Raw genomic sequence first — 14907 nt, 5'->3', positions numbered from 1 at the left:
GGGGACAGGACAGGGGTGCCTGCAGGTGGCCTGTGCACAGCCTTCCACGTGGACACTGCTTCCCCGGCACGGGGCAGTGGTGGTTTCGCCGGGGAGTGGGACTCACTCAAAGAGCAGTTATTGAGCAAAACAAATGTCATTACCTGATGACGTTGAAGAACTTGGGTGGTGACACTGGGAGGACACAGCTTGACAGTATGAACAAGGCACTGATCCCACATTGCAGATGATGACACAGGGTGGGCTGCAGGGCCATCACATGGCATTGGCCAGCTGCTCAGGTGCCATGTCCCAATCCTGAGCCCCTTGTCCTGCTGGTCATCCAGCTGTTTTGCAAATTTCTAAAAATAAAAGTGAAGGCTTTGGGGTGGCAGGCATGGGGTTTGAGGGAGAGCTAAGGCCATGGGGCATGCTGAGGTCAGTAGGGACCTTGCAGAAGCATTTCCACTGTCCAGCTCCTGAGGGAAGCTCCCAGGGTCAGGTTGAGGGAACTCATGGGGCAAACAGGGCTGTCCAGACAGCCTGCATACCCCATAGGAGCCCTGGCTCCCTGCATGCGAGGGGCCCAGGTGACCAGCAGCTGGGGTCATGTTAACCACCTATTGCTGGTGACAAATAATCCCAACACTTAGCATAACACAGCACCTTCCAGTCTCTGAGGTGCAGGGGCCAGGCCAGTCTCTGAGGTGCAGGGGCCAGGCTGAGGCTAAGCTGTGTGGCCCAGGCCAGGCCCAGCCTCAGGGCCCTCCTGACTCTGCTGTCAGCTCTCAGGCTGGACGGGAGCAGCAGAACCTGCCTCCCTGCCCTTTGGGGCTGTGGGAGCCGCAGCTCCTCACTGGCTCTGGGTCAGTGGCCTCTGCTGAGAACCACCTGGGCTCTTAGGGCTGCTGGAGTGTCCTCTCAACACAGCAGCCGAGTTCCCCAGAGTGAGTGACCTGAGAGACAGAGAGACACGGTGGGGGAGAGAGAGAGAGAGTGAGAGGGAGAGACAGAGGGAGACACAGGGAGAGAGAGAGAGACACAGGGGGAGAGACAGAGAGGGGGGAGAAGGAAAGGAGAGACACAGAGATGCGGGTGAGGGGCAGAGAGGGAGGGAGACCAAGCACCCGTCATGGAAGCCGCAGTCTTTTGTCACCTACTCTTGGTGGTGACAGGCCATCCAGGCTGGTCACACAGATAGACCTGATACAGTGTTGGGGGAGGCAGGACACAGGGAGCTCAGGCCTAACTGCAGGACGGGGTTGACGTTTGGAGCTCAGGTGATGACTGAGGGCCTTGCAGTCCCATCTCCACAGTAGACCTACATAGAGGGGGAATGTGGATGCTGGACACCATGCTAGCCAGGGCTCCCCTGGGGTGGGAGGGACAGTCCTCCGGCCCTCTGACTACAAGGCCTGGGTCCTTGAAGGGCAGGTGGGTCAGATGTGCCAGGAGAGCCTAGGGCAGGAGTTGGGTCTGCGTGAGGCTAGGGTGACAGTGGGAGAGGACCGAGGGCTGTAGGCCCTAGCAGGGCACTGACAGCAGGCCTGGGCGGCCCTGGCACCACCGTTGTGTCTACTGAGGTGGATATTGGGGAGTCTGGAACACGAGAGATCTCTGAGGAGGAAAAGGAGGAGTCCTCATGGGCAGAGGACAAGACGGCCGTGGGGTGCACCCAGATGGAGGGCAGAGCCTGTGGCTCAAGGAGCGGCAGGAGGGAGTCCAGGAGGAGGGAAGGAGGTGAGCAAGGGAGGGATGGGGATGGGCAGGGGAGGGGAGGGGGTGGGCAGGGGAGGGGAGGGATGGGGGTGAGCAGGGGAGGGGAGGGGGTGGGCAGGGGAGGGAAGGGGTGGGCAGGGGAGAGATGGGGGTGGGCAGGGGAGGGGGAGGGATGGGGGTGAGCAGGGGAGGGGAGGGGGTGGGCAGGGGAGGGAAGGGGTGGGCAGGGGAGAGATGGGGGTGGGCGGGGAGGGGAGGGGGTGGGCAGGGGAGGGATGGGGGTGGGCAGGGGAGGGGAGGGGGTGGGCAGGGGTGGCAGGCACCCAGCAGTGGAGTGGAGTGTCTGGACGGGGCCACCCAAGCCCCTGTTCTCACACCTTGATGGCTCCTTCACTATGAGTGACTTCTAACACATCAGCTTTAACTTGTTCTGTTCTTTCATTCTGCTCCGTCTTGTGCCGGCTGCCAGGTAGCCAACGACCTGTGATCACCTAGTGTGCCAAGGAAGGGGTCACCAAGTTTCTCCCACTGTCAGTGGGAGTCATCCCTGCCCACCCCACCCCCCACTGCAGTGTGTGCTGGTGTTCTCCCCTCAGCCTCTTGGTCCTCCTAGTAGGAACAATGGATGGGATAGTGACGTTCTGCTGCTGTCCTGATTCGCGCCTCTGGGCCACCTGCCTCACTGTGCTTGGCATCCTGGTAACCACTTTGCTGTGACTCCAGCAGCTGCAGAGTCGCCCTTGCTGTGTGTCTGGGTGTAGTCACATGAGGAGGCCCATCCTGGCTTCTCCTCACCCCTAAAATAGTAGCAATAAAATCCACCTGCAGGCCATCCGTGAGGATGGAAGAGCCAGCGCACATACAGAAAGAGGCATGTGCCCTGCACCCCAGGGTGCATCACCACGTCCACCCCTGTCAACTGGGGCACACCAGGGTTAGTACCCAGGATGATGCGTACCTGATGCTCTACACCCTTCTTCTGGGAAGAGAAGTAGTGAATGGGACGGCCATGAACAAAGAAGCAGCTGTGCGCCGGGGCCCACGTGGCCCTGGGTGGTTCCTGCCATGCCTGGTACAAGACTCCCCTCTCTTCCCTCTAAGGGGTGCATTAAGAGTCAGGTGACAGTGATGTCAGAAAATTGGAGGGGCCACAGGCACCCCCAGACAACACACACAGGTGTGTTATGCTTGCACTCGATGGCTAATAAGTCACAATTCCTTGGGACTCCCCTTCTTGGGGTGGAGATCCTGGGTTGAAAGTCACTTTCCCACTGAGCTTCCCCAGCTTCTCAGAGGCACCCTAGGAACCTGGGTTTTGAGGTTTCAGAAAGAAAAGGACCTTCCTCAAGGGCCTGAGCTCAGGGAAGGCAGCTGTGCAGGATCCTGGAATTGTGGGTGGCCCCAGCACAGGTTGGGGAGGCAGGAGGGATGGCAGGTGGACAGCAGCACAGCTGCCCAAGGAGGGCCAACCCAGCTGCATCCTGCCCGGCCTGAAGCCCAGCGTTTGCCAGCTGGGAAGTGGCCCCGCCCAGGCTTCCAGGACTACACCTGTGCCCTCCCTCCCGCTGCCCCACGGGGAGAGCAGGTGATGACAGATTGATTTGCCCCACATGGCGTCCTGTTCAGGATGGAAGCATGGCCTGCTCCTCAAAGGGGCTCAGGCACTAGAGTGGCAATGGCGTCAGTACTCTGGCGCCCTGCCCTTCACGTTGTCAAGGAGGAGGACAGGGTAGGAGGCCAAGGTCATCGCTTAAGGTCTAACGGAGGGTGAGCAGAGGGGAGTGGGGCCCCAACCTGGCAGGCTCCTCCCAGACGTCTGGGTTTGTGCTCGAACGCCAGAGCCAGAGAGACACCCTTTGTTCCCATGAGGGGCTCCTTCTGGCCCCAAGGCCCGGCTGGTTGATTGAACAAAGCTCCTTTACCCCACTTCCTCCTAAACATGAATCACTGTGAAAGGCCCCTTTGCCCTTGTGGGGACATACATCCAGTCCCTGAAGCTATCATACAGTTCAGACTATGGAGCCGGTGCTCAGCTCACAGGTCCTAGAGCTAACTACCTGAGTGGCAGCTCACGGGTCCTGGAGCTAACTACCCGAGCGGCAGCTCACGGGTCCTGGAGCTAACTACCCGAGTGGCAGCTCATGAACACTGGCTTCCCTGTGCTGGCCAGGGCTCCCCAGGGAACAGCTCCATGGGCTGGAGGTACACATGGGGGGTTCACTCCAAGGTATGGGTTCAGGTGACTGTGGAGACCAGCAAAGTCTGCAGGGCAGATGAGCAGAGGGAGGACGCTGCAGCTGGGCCCACGGGCTGGCAGTGGGCACAAGCCTCCCTTTGGGGAAGTCAGACGCTGCCCTCTGGCCTACTGGGACAAGGCCCTGGAGGTCCACTGGTTTCAGCATAAATCTCATCTAAAAATCACCTTCACAGGAACATGTAGAATCATGTTTGACCATGTCCATGTACTGTGGCCATGCCAAGCTGACCTTCTCAGGCTCTCACTGGCCTGCTTCCCACATTTCCCATTAGCAGGCATGAGGTTCTCCAGTAGCATACAAGTAACTTCCGACTAATACGGGTCAGTATGTGCCACGGGGCTTCTAGGATGGCCAGAGGGTGTTAGCAGCCAGCATTGGGGGCAGTTAACAGCACATGCGTTCTATCCTGGCCTCAGTTTCTTTTGGGAGATCTTTCACATACAGAAACCAGCTTCTTCCCACCCCGATGACAGGCTCCCTGGGGCAGGACAGAGTTCATTTCTTCTGTGGCCCACTCTCCTCCCTCCCCCAACAACAGTGAGCGTGTCATCACGCAGGGCACCCACATGGGTCCTGGTACAGTTTGGAGAAAGGAGAGAGGGTGTGTAACAAATCACCCCAAAACTCAGTGGCTTAAAATAGCAATAATCACTTAAATCTGTCATAGTGTCTGTGATTGGCAATTCAGGAGTGCCTTGGCTGGGGATTCTGTTCTAGATTCTGTCTTGGGGTCACAAGCACATGTCAGCTGTGGCCACAGTCATTGGTAGGTCTCACAGACTCACTCCCAGGGCAGCCTCCCTCACGGCTGGAGAACAGTGCTGGCTGCTTGGTGGAGGCTTCAGTGTCTGTCCGAATGAGCCTCTCCAGGGGGCTGCTTGAACGTCCCCACAATGTGGCAGCTGGCTTCCCCCAGAACAGGCTCTTCCATCCGGCAGACCAAGACATGAGGAAGGCTTGGCAGTCACACACCGTCACCTCTGTAGTATTCTGTTGTCACAGGAGGAGCTGACCACATGTGAACAGTAATTCAGGAGGCGGGCGTGGTTGGCCCCATTTTGGAGAAGGCTGCCGGCACAGTGCTCATTCAGCAGCTTACTCTGACTGGCAGTGGTCGGGCATCACTGTGAAGGTCCAGAGAACCAGGAATTGAAGCGGCGAATCCCCAAACTCTGACTGCAGGTGTCCTGAAGGGCTTTGGACTCACCGGAATAATTAATTTGGGAAATGGAACCCCCCCCCCACACCTATGGAAAGCCTTCAGCTGGGAGTTAAGGTAATTGGATTCTAGTGTGGGTTCAGCTGTAACTATCCACGTCCTCCAGGCAAGTCATTTAAACTTTCTGCACGTTATTTTCTTTATCTGTAACATTGGAATAGTCGTATTCCCTGCCTCACTCCCCCCTCGCCTGGGGGTGTGTTCAGTGGAAACATGACATGGACACTCGAGTGTTTTCTTGGCGAATTTGTGCTGCCTGTCAGTTTGTGAGGCAGTCTTTTTTTTTTTGTAGAGACAGAGTCTCACTTTATGGCCCTCGGTAGAGTGCCGTGGCCTCACACAGCTCACAGCAACCTCCAACTCCTGGGCTTAAGCGATTCTCCTGCCTCAGCCTCCCGAGTAGCTGGGACTACAGGCGCCCACAACGCCCGGCTATTGTTTGGTTGCAGTTTGGCTGGGGCCGGGTTTGAACCCGCCACCCTCGGTATATGGGGTCAGTGCCTTACCGACTGAGCCATAGGCGCTGCCCTTGTGAGGTAGTCTTAATTTTTTTTATTTCAAATTAATATGAGGGTACAAATTTTTAGGTTACGTTGTTTTCAATTCTAGGGTAAAGTTCAAGTTGTAATTGAACCCTTCACATTGTGCACATTAGGTGATCTCCCACCCACCTGTTCCTCCCCCTTGCTAGACCGTATTTGTGTGTTATCATTTGTGTGGGCATGTAATTGTCTATAGATGGTTTCACATTAGTATTGAATACATTGGATTTTTTTTCCCATTCTTGAGATACTTTACCAACTCCATCTTGGTAAACTTGAAAGATGCAAAGTCTCCGTCTTTCATGTGGTTCAATAATGCTCCACGGTGTACGTACAGCACAGTTTGTTAATCCGTTCACGGGTTGGTGGGCATTGGGTTGATTTCATGACTTGATAATTGTGAACTGAGCTGCAGTCAACATTTTGGTGTGAATGTCTTTTGTTTGTTGTTTGGAGACAGAGTCTCACTATGTCACCCTGGGTAGAGAGGCGTGGCGTCACAGCTCACAGCAACCTCAAACTCTTGGGCTTAAGCAAGTCTTTTGCTTTAGCCTCCCAGGTAGCTGGGACTACAGGCGCCCGCCACAGTGCCGGCTATTTTTTTGTTGTTTTAGCAGGTCCGGGCAGGGTTCGAACCTGCCAGCCTCGGTTGGTGTATGCGGCTGATGCTATAACCACTGAACTGGTGAAATGGTAAAATGATTTTTGTTCTTCTGGGTAGACACTTAGTAATGGGATTGTGGGATCAAATGGCAGGTCAACATTTAGTTCTTAAAGAATTCTCCATCCTTCTTTCCACAGAGGCTGTATTAGTTTGCAGTCCCGCCAGCCATGTAGAAGTGTTTTCTTTCTTACACATCTGCGCCATCATCTGCAGTTTTGGGACTCTGTGATGTGGGATCATCTCACTGGGTTAGGTGCTATCTCAAAGTGGTTTTGATCTACATTTCTCTGATGATTAAGAAAGTCTCAAATTCTTCATAGTCCTTTTCTAGAGAAAGGTGTAAAGCTCAATGAGATTCGCTGAGGCCTGGAGTTGCCTTGGTGCCCCTTTCAGACCAGAGCTGCCTCGCAGAGTGAGATTTTTAAAGGAGTTCAGTTCACAGGGTCCAAGCCCTCAGCATCCACAGCCTTTGTCTCAGATAGAAGCTCTTGGTACCACCAGGGTGGCACTAGATGTGCAGGGACACACAGGCTTCGTGCACATTTCAAGGTCTGGTAGACCCTCTGGAGCTCATCCATAAATTTCCCTAATGGTCCAAGCTCTGAATTAAAAACCCTTGCCGAGCGGTGCCTGTGGCTCAAAGGAGTAGGGCGCTGGCCCCATGTGCCAGAGGTGGTGGGTTCAAACCTGGCCCGGGACAAAAACTGCAAAAAAATCCCAAAAAACAAAAAACCCTTGCCTTGGGGAGTGGTGTATAAAGGCCACTGAGATCAGCCGTGAGAAATTAGACTATGCAGAAAAGAACGGGGCCAGGCAGGCAAGGGTCTGAATTAAGATGGATGTTACGGCATAGGCTTCCTGCCTGGCCGCTGCTGCCCGGGGTTACTCCTCATCCTGGCTTTGTCTTACAGGAGTCATACCCACAGGCTACTTCCCTCAGAAGTAGCTCCCTGGGCATGCCAGGCGTGTGGGGACCCGTGAGGTCTCAGACCCAGGAGCTAAGGCAGCCACCCACCAAACACGTGCGCAGCCTCAGATGTGGAACTGCACGTGTTCCAGAGACAAGCACTGGGCCATGGTAGCAGCCCATGAGCTCCTACCTCACACAGTAATCACCTTTCCCACCACAGACACTAGAGGCTCATAAAACTTACTGAAGTGAATGTGGTGCCTGCAGAGGGTGTCAGCGCACATGCCCACCCTGCTGACATAAACCACATCCAGTGAAATGAATGCCTAAGTCACAGGGGGCCGGGAAGCCTCTGGAGAGCTAGGCTTGCTTGTCAGGTAGGAAAACCAGAGCCAAAGCCAGAAAGCTCCATACCCCCAGCCCTGATGTGGCTGCAGAGGCAGAGACTTGCTCCAGTGCTGAGGCTGGAGGGAGCCAGGGGGCTGTGTCTGGCTTGGGTGGCAGTGGGCACAAGCCTGCTGCAGCCACTGCCCTCTGTAGAGCATGCTGGCTGCCCACACTGGTTCTCTGGGTGGTCAGGGCCATGTTTATCCCTCCAGGAAGCTGGATCCCCCAAGGGACCACTGTGGAGTCTTCTGGCCTCATGCCCAGCCCTCCCCTGCCTGGTTTCCTCCTCAGCTGGACATCTTGCTCTAGGAGTAACTTAGAATTAGGATCCCTACAGAGAGACTCCCTGATGGAGAGTTGTCTGAGGAAGGCTTGGGGGAGTGCCCTTGGAGGCACCCCTGTAGGCAGAGGAGGCACAGCCCTCGAGTGGAGGCCTTGATCCAAGTTCTGGGGCTGGGATGACCTTTGACATTGTCCTAACTTGAGGGAAAGGACCAAGCCAAGAGTCCCCATGTCACACAATCCTTGGCTGTGTGCCATCTCCTGGGAGAGCTGTCACCTTGGGCTAGGTGGGTCCCCAGGCAGGGAAGGACAGGAAAGGGCAGGAAAGGGCCAGCTCAGGGCCACCAGCAGCCCTCATGGCCAGTACCCAGGCCATGGAGCCTGGGTGTCCCATGGTGCTCCTTGGGTCCCCAGGTGGATCAGGACAGTATCCACTGAGTTTATTTTAATCAAACCCTACTTGAACTGGTGGACGATGAGCATGAGAAGGACACAGCAGTGTCACAGCCACTGTTCACCTGCACAGCCGTCTCCTGCAGGGTACTGCTGGTCAGGCCCTAACAGGCTGGAGGAGCCCACCTGTTGATATCTAGAGATTGTTTATTCACTTCCAAGGCTATTGTCACAGAGAAGTTGGGGAACTGGACTCTCTGGTGTCAGTCAAGGACCCAGGGCTCTCTGTACACCCAGTGAAGTGTTGGCAAACTATAAATTTAGTTAGTATGCAATAAAAATGCTTTGTGGATAGAACCACTTTAAGACAGGAAGATAGAGTGTGACCTTGTATATGAGGGAGAGTCTGTTTGACATGTACTATGCTGAGTAATAACATTGCTGATACTTACGTTTACTGTGAAAATAAAAGTAACAAAGGGAAATGGGGCAGAGTAGTTCTTTGGGGAGACATCCCTGCGGCTCTCAAAATTGCTGGCTTTTCTGTAAATAAAAGTGAAATTGTTGCTCTCTCATCTGCTTCTCCGCTGATTGGCTTGGGTGATAGTGGACAGACTCCTTTGTCCAGCAACATATTTTGGTGACCATGAAGGGACCACGGCTGGGTACCTTGGTGGTGTTTCTCAAAGTGGGGTGTATAAGCATGGGTCACCCCCTGGGGCACAGGGCCTATTTTTACAAAGTGCCTCAGGAGATTTGACACGCCCGACAGGCAAGTGACCTGGACTGGGAGGTCCTGTCTGGGCTGCTTCCTGCTTATATTCCTCCCTACACTGTGAGCCAACAAAGACTCACCAGCTCCTGTGATGCCTGGTCAGCTGGTCATTAGGCCGTGTCTAGAAAGGACTCCTGACTGGACAAGAATTAGAAAGGGCCATGAACCTGTCATTTGCTCAGAGTCTCTTTCTTGCTGCCCGCATGTGCCCAGCCTGGCTCTGAAGTGGCTGCAGGCTGTGTTGGGATGTGAGGACTGGGCAGTTGGAGAGCCCCTGAGGGACTGTGCCAGACCTCCAACCCAGCACTGCTGAGAGGGGCAGCTGGTTCCTGCCAGGGCACCAGAGACAGCTTATCATTAAGGGGAGCGATGTGAGGCTATGGCTTTCCAGAGTGCCTCTTGGCAGCCTCCTTACCCTCCCAAGGCCTAACATTACTATGTGCACAGTGGCAGTGACTGAGCACAGGTGCAGAGTAGCCATTTCAGAGCTCATGGTTTGCACAAGGGAACCCAGGCAGGCAGGAGCAGCCACCAGAAGGCTGGCTGCCCAGCCAGACTGCCAGGACACGCCTCCAGGCCACCCCGACCCTAAGGCTCCATACTCCTCCTTTTCCCCTATTCCCTGATCCCATAGTCCCCACTGAACCCTCAGCAGCTCTTCTTTGGAAAAGAATAACTCTTATATTCCCTCCAGAATGCCAGGGTGACAATATAGCCTACCTGTGACAGGATGAATGTGTCCTCTGAATGTGCTGCCGGGGCAATATCTGGAGGTGGGGCCTTTGGGAGGACTTAGGGTTAGATGAGGTCATGAGGGTGTTGCCCCCATAATGGGATTAGTGCCCTGTGAGAAGATACAGCAGAGAACTCTCTCTCTCTTTCTCTCTCATTCTGCTGAGTGAGCACACAGTGATAAGGTGGCTGTCTGTGACCCAGGAAGAGAATTCCCCCTGGGGAACTGAATGGGCTGGCACCCTGCCCTCAGACCTCTGACCTCCCAACCATGAGAAGTGAGTTCCTGTGGCTCAGGCCGCCCTGCCTGTGCGCTGTCATGGCAGCTAAGACAGCAGATGAGAGCACATGGAGATCAAGGATCCAGAGCGCACTCCAACCGGGATTGGCCACCACCATCCCTTGCATTTGGTGGCAGAGACTCCAAGGAGGGCAGAGGTGTGGGGAAGCTTCATGCTGGAGGGAAGGGAAGGGGCATCCTGGGAAACTTGTCAGGAGTTTGCATTTGAACATCCCAGTTGGTCCTAAGGCCCACATTAGGAAAGCCGGCAGTTACGGCTCAAGTCCTGACTGTTTGGGCCAGTCACTTGCAGGGGTTGTGGGTCAGAGTGGCTAACCCTAATGTTCAAGAGCACATTGTCAGGCCAGTGGGGACAGAGATGACACAGATGATAGCTCAGGAGTCTGGGAGCAGAGTGCAGAGGCGTGCAGGGTGCTTCACAGCTGCACAGTTAAGTTCATTAGTAAAACATTTTAAAAACTCATTTAAACCTGAAATAAAAATGACACAAGTGTCATACCTACCCAGCTGGAACACACGGGGAAGGTGGGGGAGGCCTGGCAAGTCCACACCAAAGTCTCCCCAAAGCCAAGCTATTTGGGGGAGACAAGGTTCTCCAAACGGGAACTGAGTGTCCCTGCTGGTTGTGGCCACTCTTTCCAGGGCCAGTGCTGCCCTGTTATCCCACATGTGGGGCTTTAACCTGGGAAAGCACAAAGCAGCAAGGCCACGAGGAGAGGGCCCCCCACAGGGCGGGTCAGGGCGGGGTGCCGCTATCTAGGCAGGACAGCGTCAGACTTAGCTCTGCTGCTCCTGGTTCCTAAGGAGTCTCCTTCTGCTTCTGGCTCTTCATCCACAAGGGTGACAAGAGCCAGCTAGCTCATCTGGGACAACCAGGCCCGTCCCAGCCTCTGAAGCAGTGGCCCCTCATAGATCAGACGTGTTTCTTTAATTGATGCTCCACTTTTGAGCTGGGCCATGTTTCCACCAGATGTTGAATCAACAACAACAAAATGAATGGACGTATTTTCAGCAGATGGAGAAGTTTCTCTCAAGTTCTCCAGTGGGCAATGTTATGGTTTCCACTGAGAACCAACTTCCCCTCCCAGCTCTGTGTCTCTGCCCTAAAACAGACACAACTCAGACCCACTTCCCTGGGTTGGGACTTCAACATATTTGCTACTGCCATGGGGTGGGGGGAGGGGGTCTTCACCTGACACGCAGTGGGCTCTCAAGGGAACACGTCCCTCTTGGGGAGGCTGGATGAGTTCTCTGCAACCTTCCTGGAGCCCTGACCTCTTTCTTGGTTGCAAGGAGGAGGATAAGGGAGAAAAGAGCAGTCCGAGTGGTAAAATAATGTTTTATTCCACGGGTGAACAAACACTACCATGCCACGTCCCCACTTCCCTCTGACCAGATCTCGTGGCCAGAGTTGGGTCCCTGCTCAGACCTGGTTGCCTCTGCAGTCGGTCAAGCCCACTGAAATAGCCAAAGCATGATCCTGTGGCATTCAGATCAGTCCTGTTTGCCTGCAATGGGGGTCTTCCAACAGACCCAACTGCAACTGGCATCCAAAGCTCGTGTGGATGAAACCAAAACCCCAGACACCAAAAAGCAACATGGACACGTCTCCTCCACTGACAAGACGTCAAGGACAGACACCCCGGCAGGACCAGAAACGGCGGAAATCAGTCCTGATGTTCAGGTTGTCGACAAGCTCCAAAGGAAATGACGGTAATCCATATATTTCAAACTAGCACTTCTGGAGAGTCCAGACCAGCCATGGTGTCCGCATGCAAGCTCCACACAGGCCAGTCTGGTGGGCGGGGGGCTGACACACACCCCTTTCTCTATATACAAAGGCATGAAATGTACATGGCTGCAGGTGCAGTCAGAGTGTGTCCTGCCCAGCTAACGTAGCCTGTCACCCTCACTGCTGGCAGCAGGGGGACAGAGCCAGCCCCGAGACAGGAGAGCAAGCTGGCACACCCCATGCTGACCTGCCGGGTTCCCAAGACCCGAGCACACACAACAGGCCCCGAGGTGGTCAGCACTTTTCCTTATGTTTTCAACCAAATGCCCTAGGGAAAGAATTAATACCTTACCAAGGTGGACAAGGACCGTTTTCAGGACATATGTAAATGGACAGTGTGGACCTGCAGCCAGGCTCTAATGCAGCTCAGTGGGAAGAGCTTTGCTCATATCTTCTCTTAAGGGGACACTCCCAGAGGTCTCCCTGCTTAGCAAAGTCTCCACAAGCCTGAAGTCAGCCTCGAGGGGGAGCCGCTCCTTCTGATCTGTCTGTCTCTTTATCCAAACAGTGTAGTCTATACATTGACGGAAGAAAGGACAGCGAAACCAAAAAGAAAAGGAAACAAAGCGCAGCAGAGCAACCCCATGACCAGAGACAAGGAGTGTCAGGTTAAAACCATAGAAAAATACGAATGGGTTCTATACGGTTAACCATTGGCATAGCTACAGTGATACTTTGTACAGAGGAGGGTCTGTCCTCGGAAGTAGCCCCTTCCAATACTGAATCTCCTAATGACAGGAAGGAGAGAGCCGATACCTGTCACGCGCTGCTAAATGCTTGTGCTATCATCCTCCTACTGTTTGGTCCAGGGCACTGCTCTACTGGACGGCATGGGACGCTGCAGACGTGGACACAGGACTCTAACGCAGAGGGTGGGTCTTGATGCTACTGCTGAGAGCTCGAATCTGGGGGTCAGAGCAGCCTCCCACCAGCGTCCGTGGCTGTGTTCCTTGGGAAGGGGCTGTGGGATGCGCCGGTCACTCAGGGCCAGGAGGAGGTGCCACCGCTGCAGAGGTGTCTCCACGTGGTAGAGGCTGGAGAGGGTGATGGCCACCAGGGAAGGGGCCTGTTTCCCAAGCAGAGCTGCCGTCAGTGTCCGACACACACATGCTGTGGACGGCGGCCCCGCCCCAGCCCTCAGCTGCATGGCACGGCAGAGAGACCACGTGGCAGGCCGTTAGTCATCCTCCTCGTCCTCTTTTGTGGCGACTGTCGGCACTTTGTCCTGAACCCTGAAGCACTCCACGAGGAAGCTGATGACGGCACGGTGCAGGTGCTGCTGCAGGGCGGTGCTGTGGAGGTGATGGCCCTCATCCGGGTATATCTGCAGGGGAGGCCCAGAGGTTACACACCCACTGCCCGGCCGGGGACGTATCCCGTGGGACCCTGGCAACACTTGGCTCTGGCGTTTAGGTGATGGACGGCATATCCTAACCTTTGAGGCCCCGAGGTGCCTTTCCTCCACTCCTGGGAGTTCTGCCCAAGGCGGCTGTCCCACTTAGAGGCACACGGAAGCCACCAACATCATCTCAACACCCCTGCTCCCCCACGGGCCTGGCCCTGGTGAGAGCCGATGGAGGAAGTCAGAGGACTCTTTGTCCCACGCTGTCCATACTAGATGGGCTCCCTGGGATCTGCGACATGGACACGTACTCAGGGCTACAGAGGCCGAAGCCCATGCCTGGGGGTGTCAGGATCCAAAAGGGAATGGGAAGAACTCTGCACCATCTGCGTAACTGTCCGTGTGTGCGAGTCCTGCAGTTGTGTATCTGCAGGACCCTGCTTTCACGTCCCAGTGAGGGTACTCTCTGGCCTGGGTCCCTCTCCCGGGCCTGGGTTTCCTGGTGAATTGGGTGGGTGGTGACTAACAGAAGCTCGCTGTGTTTTGTGAGAACTAAGTGATCTGATATCCTACAAAGGGCTCAGGGCAAGCCTGGGCCCATGGGCCTGTTGTAAGCACCTGATGCCAACAGTGGGATGGCTGTTTATTCCATTGGCGGTGCAGGACTCGCTCTGTCCTCAGTGTGCTGGGAACATCCCTGCACATGCAGGCTCAGAGCCGGGCCCGGCTGGGGGGTCTGGGTCTCTCCGTGATACCACACTGCCTCCTACACTTTGAACCCTGACTTCCTCTTCTGTTTGTGGAGGGTAGCATTCACTTTTACTTTAAAGTATTTGCTAATGACATCACCAGGCTACTCCATGTTGTGAAAATATCAAGTAGTGCCCGGGACACACAAGTAGTGTCCAAGGGCACAGAGCAGAAGCTGGTCTCCTTCTGCCTCGGGTACCTGCCCCCAGCTCTCACCTGGAGCAGGGCAGGCCACAGATCCATGGAGTGTCTGCGAGGACAGTCATGGAGTGGCTCTGAGTGGGTCCCTTTGCTGACCCCAGTGGAGCCCGGTGTTGCAGGTTGTGCAGTGCCCAGCAGACTGCACCCCGCCGTTTGTCTTGGGTACACGGCACACACAGCTCTGCCCCTGGACTACTGTGGCTGTGTCGGGCATGTGAAATGATTTAACGGTGCCAGGACAACTGCTGGGCTTACTATGAAAGGGGAACATTTTCCAGAAGGAAATTCAAATGTGACCTAACCAAGTCCTTCCGTGATGAGTCAGCACTTGGGCCAAGCTCCCTTCAGGCTGGATGCTCTCCCTGACTGGCCTGGCTACACGGGGCCCACGGTAGGCCTGCAGGTGTGGGGAGCAGCGGCCAGCAGAGGGCAGGGGCTCTCAGAGGGAGACAGGGTGCCTGCCATTTGTCATCTAGGACCTGTTTATCTCTGGACCTGAAAAGACCATTGGGCCTCACCCTTTTAACCACAAGATCAAAGGGGAGAAGTTTCCAGAAGCAGCTTCGTGCATTGCTGGGAAGAGCCTGGGCTTGCTCATGGCTGCTGGGTTAGCATGTGACGGACACCACTGGGTGGGGCCGTGGACTCTGTCCTGGGAAGG

At 55.2% G+C, this 14907-nt stretch overlaps 1 protein-coding gene across 5 annotated transcripts in view; it reads right to left on the bottom strand.

The window, feature by feature from the left end:
- Positions 1-11869: 11869 nt before the first annotated feature.
- Positions 11870-14907, bottom strand: part of DPP6 (dipeptidyl peptidase like 6) — a 910604-nt gene continuing 907566 nt past the window's right edge. For all 5 annotated transcript variants that reach the window (XM_053608766.1, XM_053608764.1, XM_053608762.1 and 2 more), the window contains one exon: positions 11870-13277. In XM_053608766.1, coding sequence (XP_053464741.1) covers positions 13131-13277 — 147 coding nt within the window. In that variant the 3' untranslated portion in view covers positions 11870-13130. The remainder of the gene's footprint in view (positions 13278-14907) is intronic.

Source organism: Nycticebus coucang, chromosome 11 (assembly GCF_027406575.1).
Source record: "Nycticebus coucang isolate mNycCou1 chromosome 11, mNycCou1.pri, whole genome shotgun sequence".
NCBI classification, from domain to species: domain Eukaryota; kingdom Metazoa; phylum Chordata; class Mammalia; order Primates; family Lorisidae; genus Nycticebus; species Nycticebus coucang.
The sequence above is the reverse complement of the archived record's forward strand: the minus strand, read 5'-3'. Positions and strand labels throughout refer to the sequence as shown.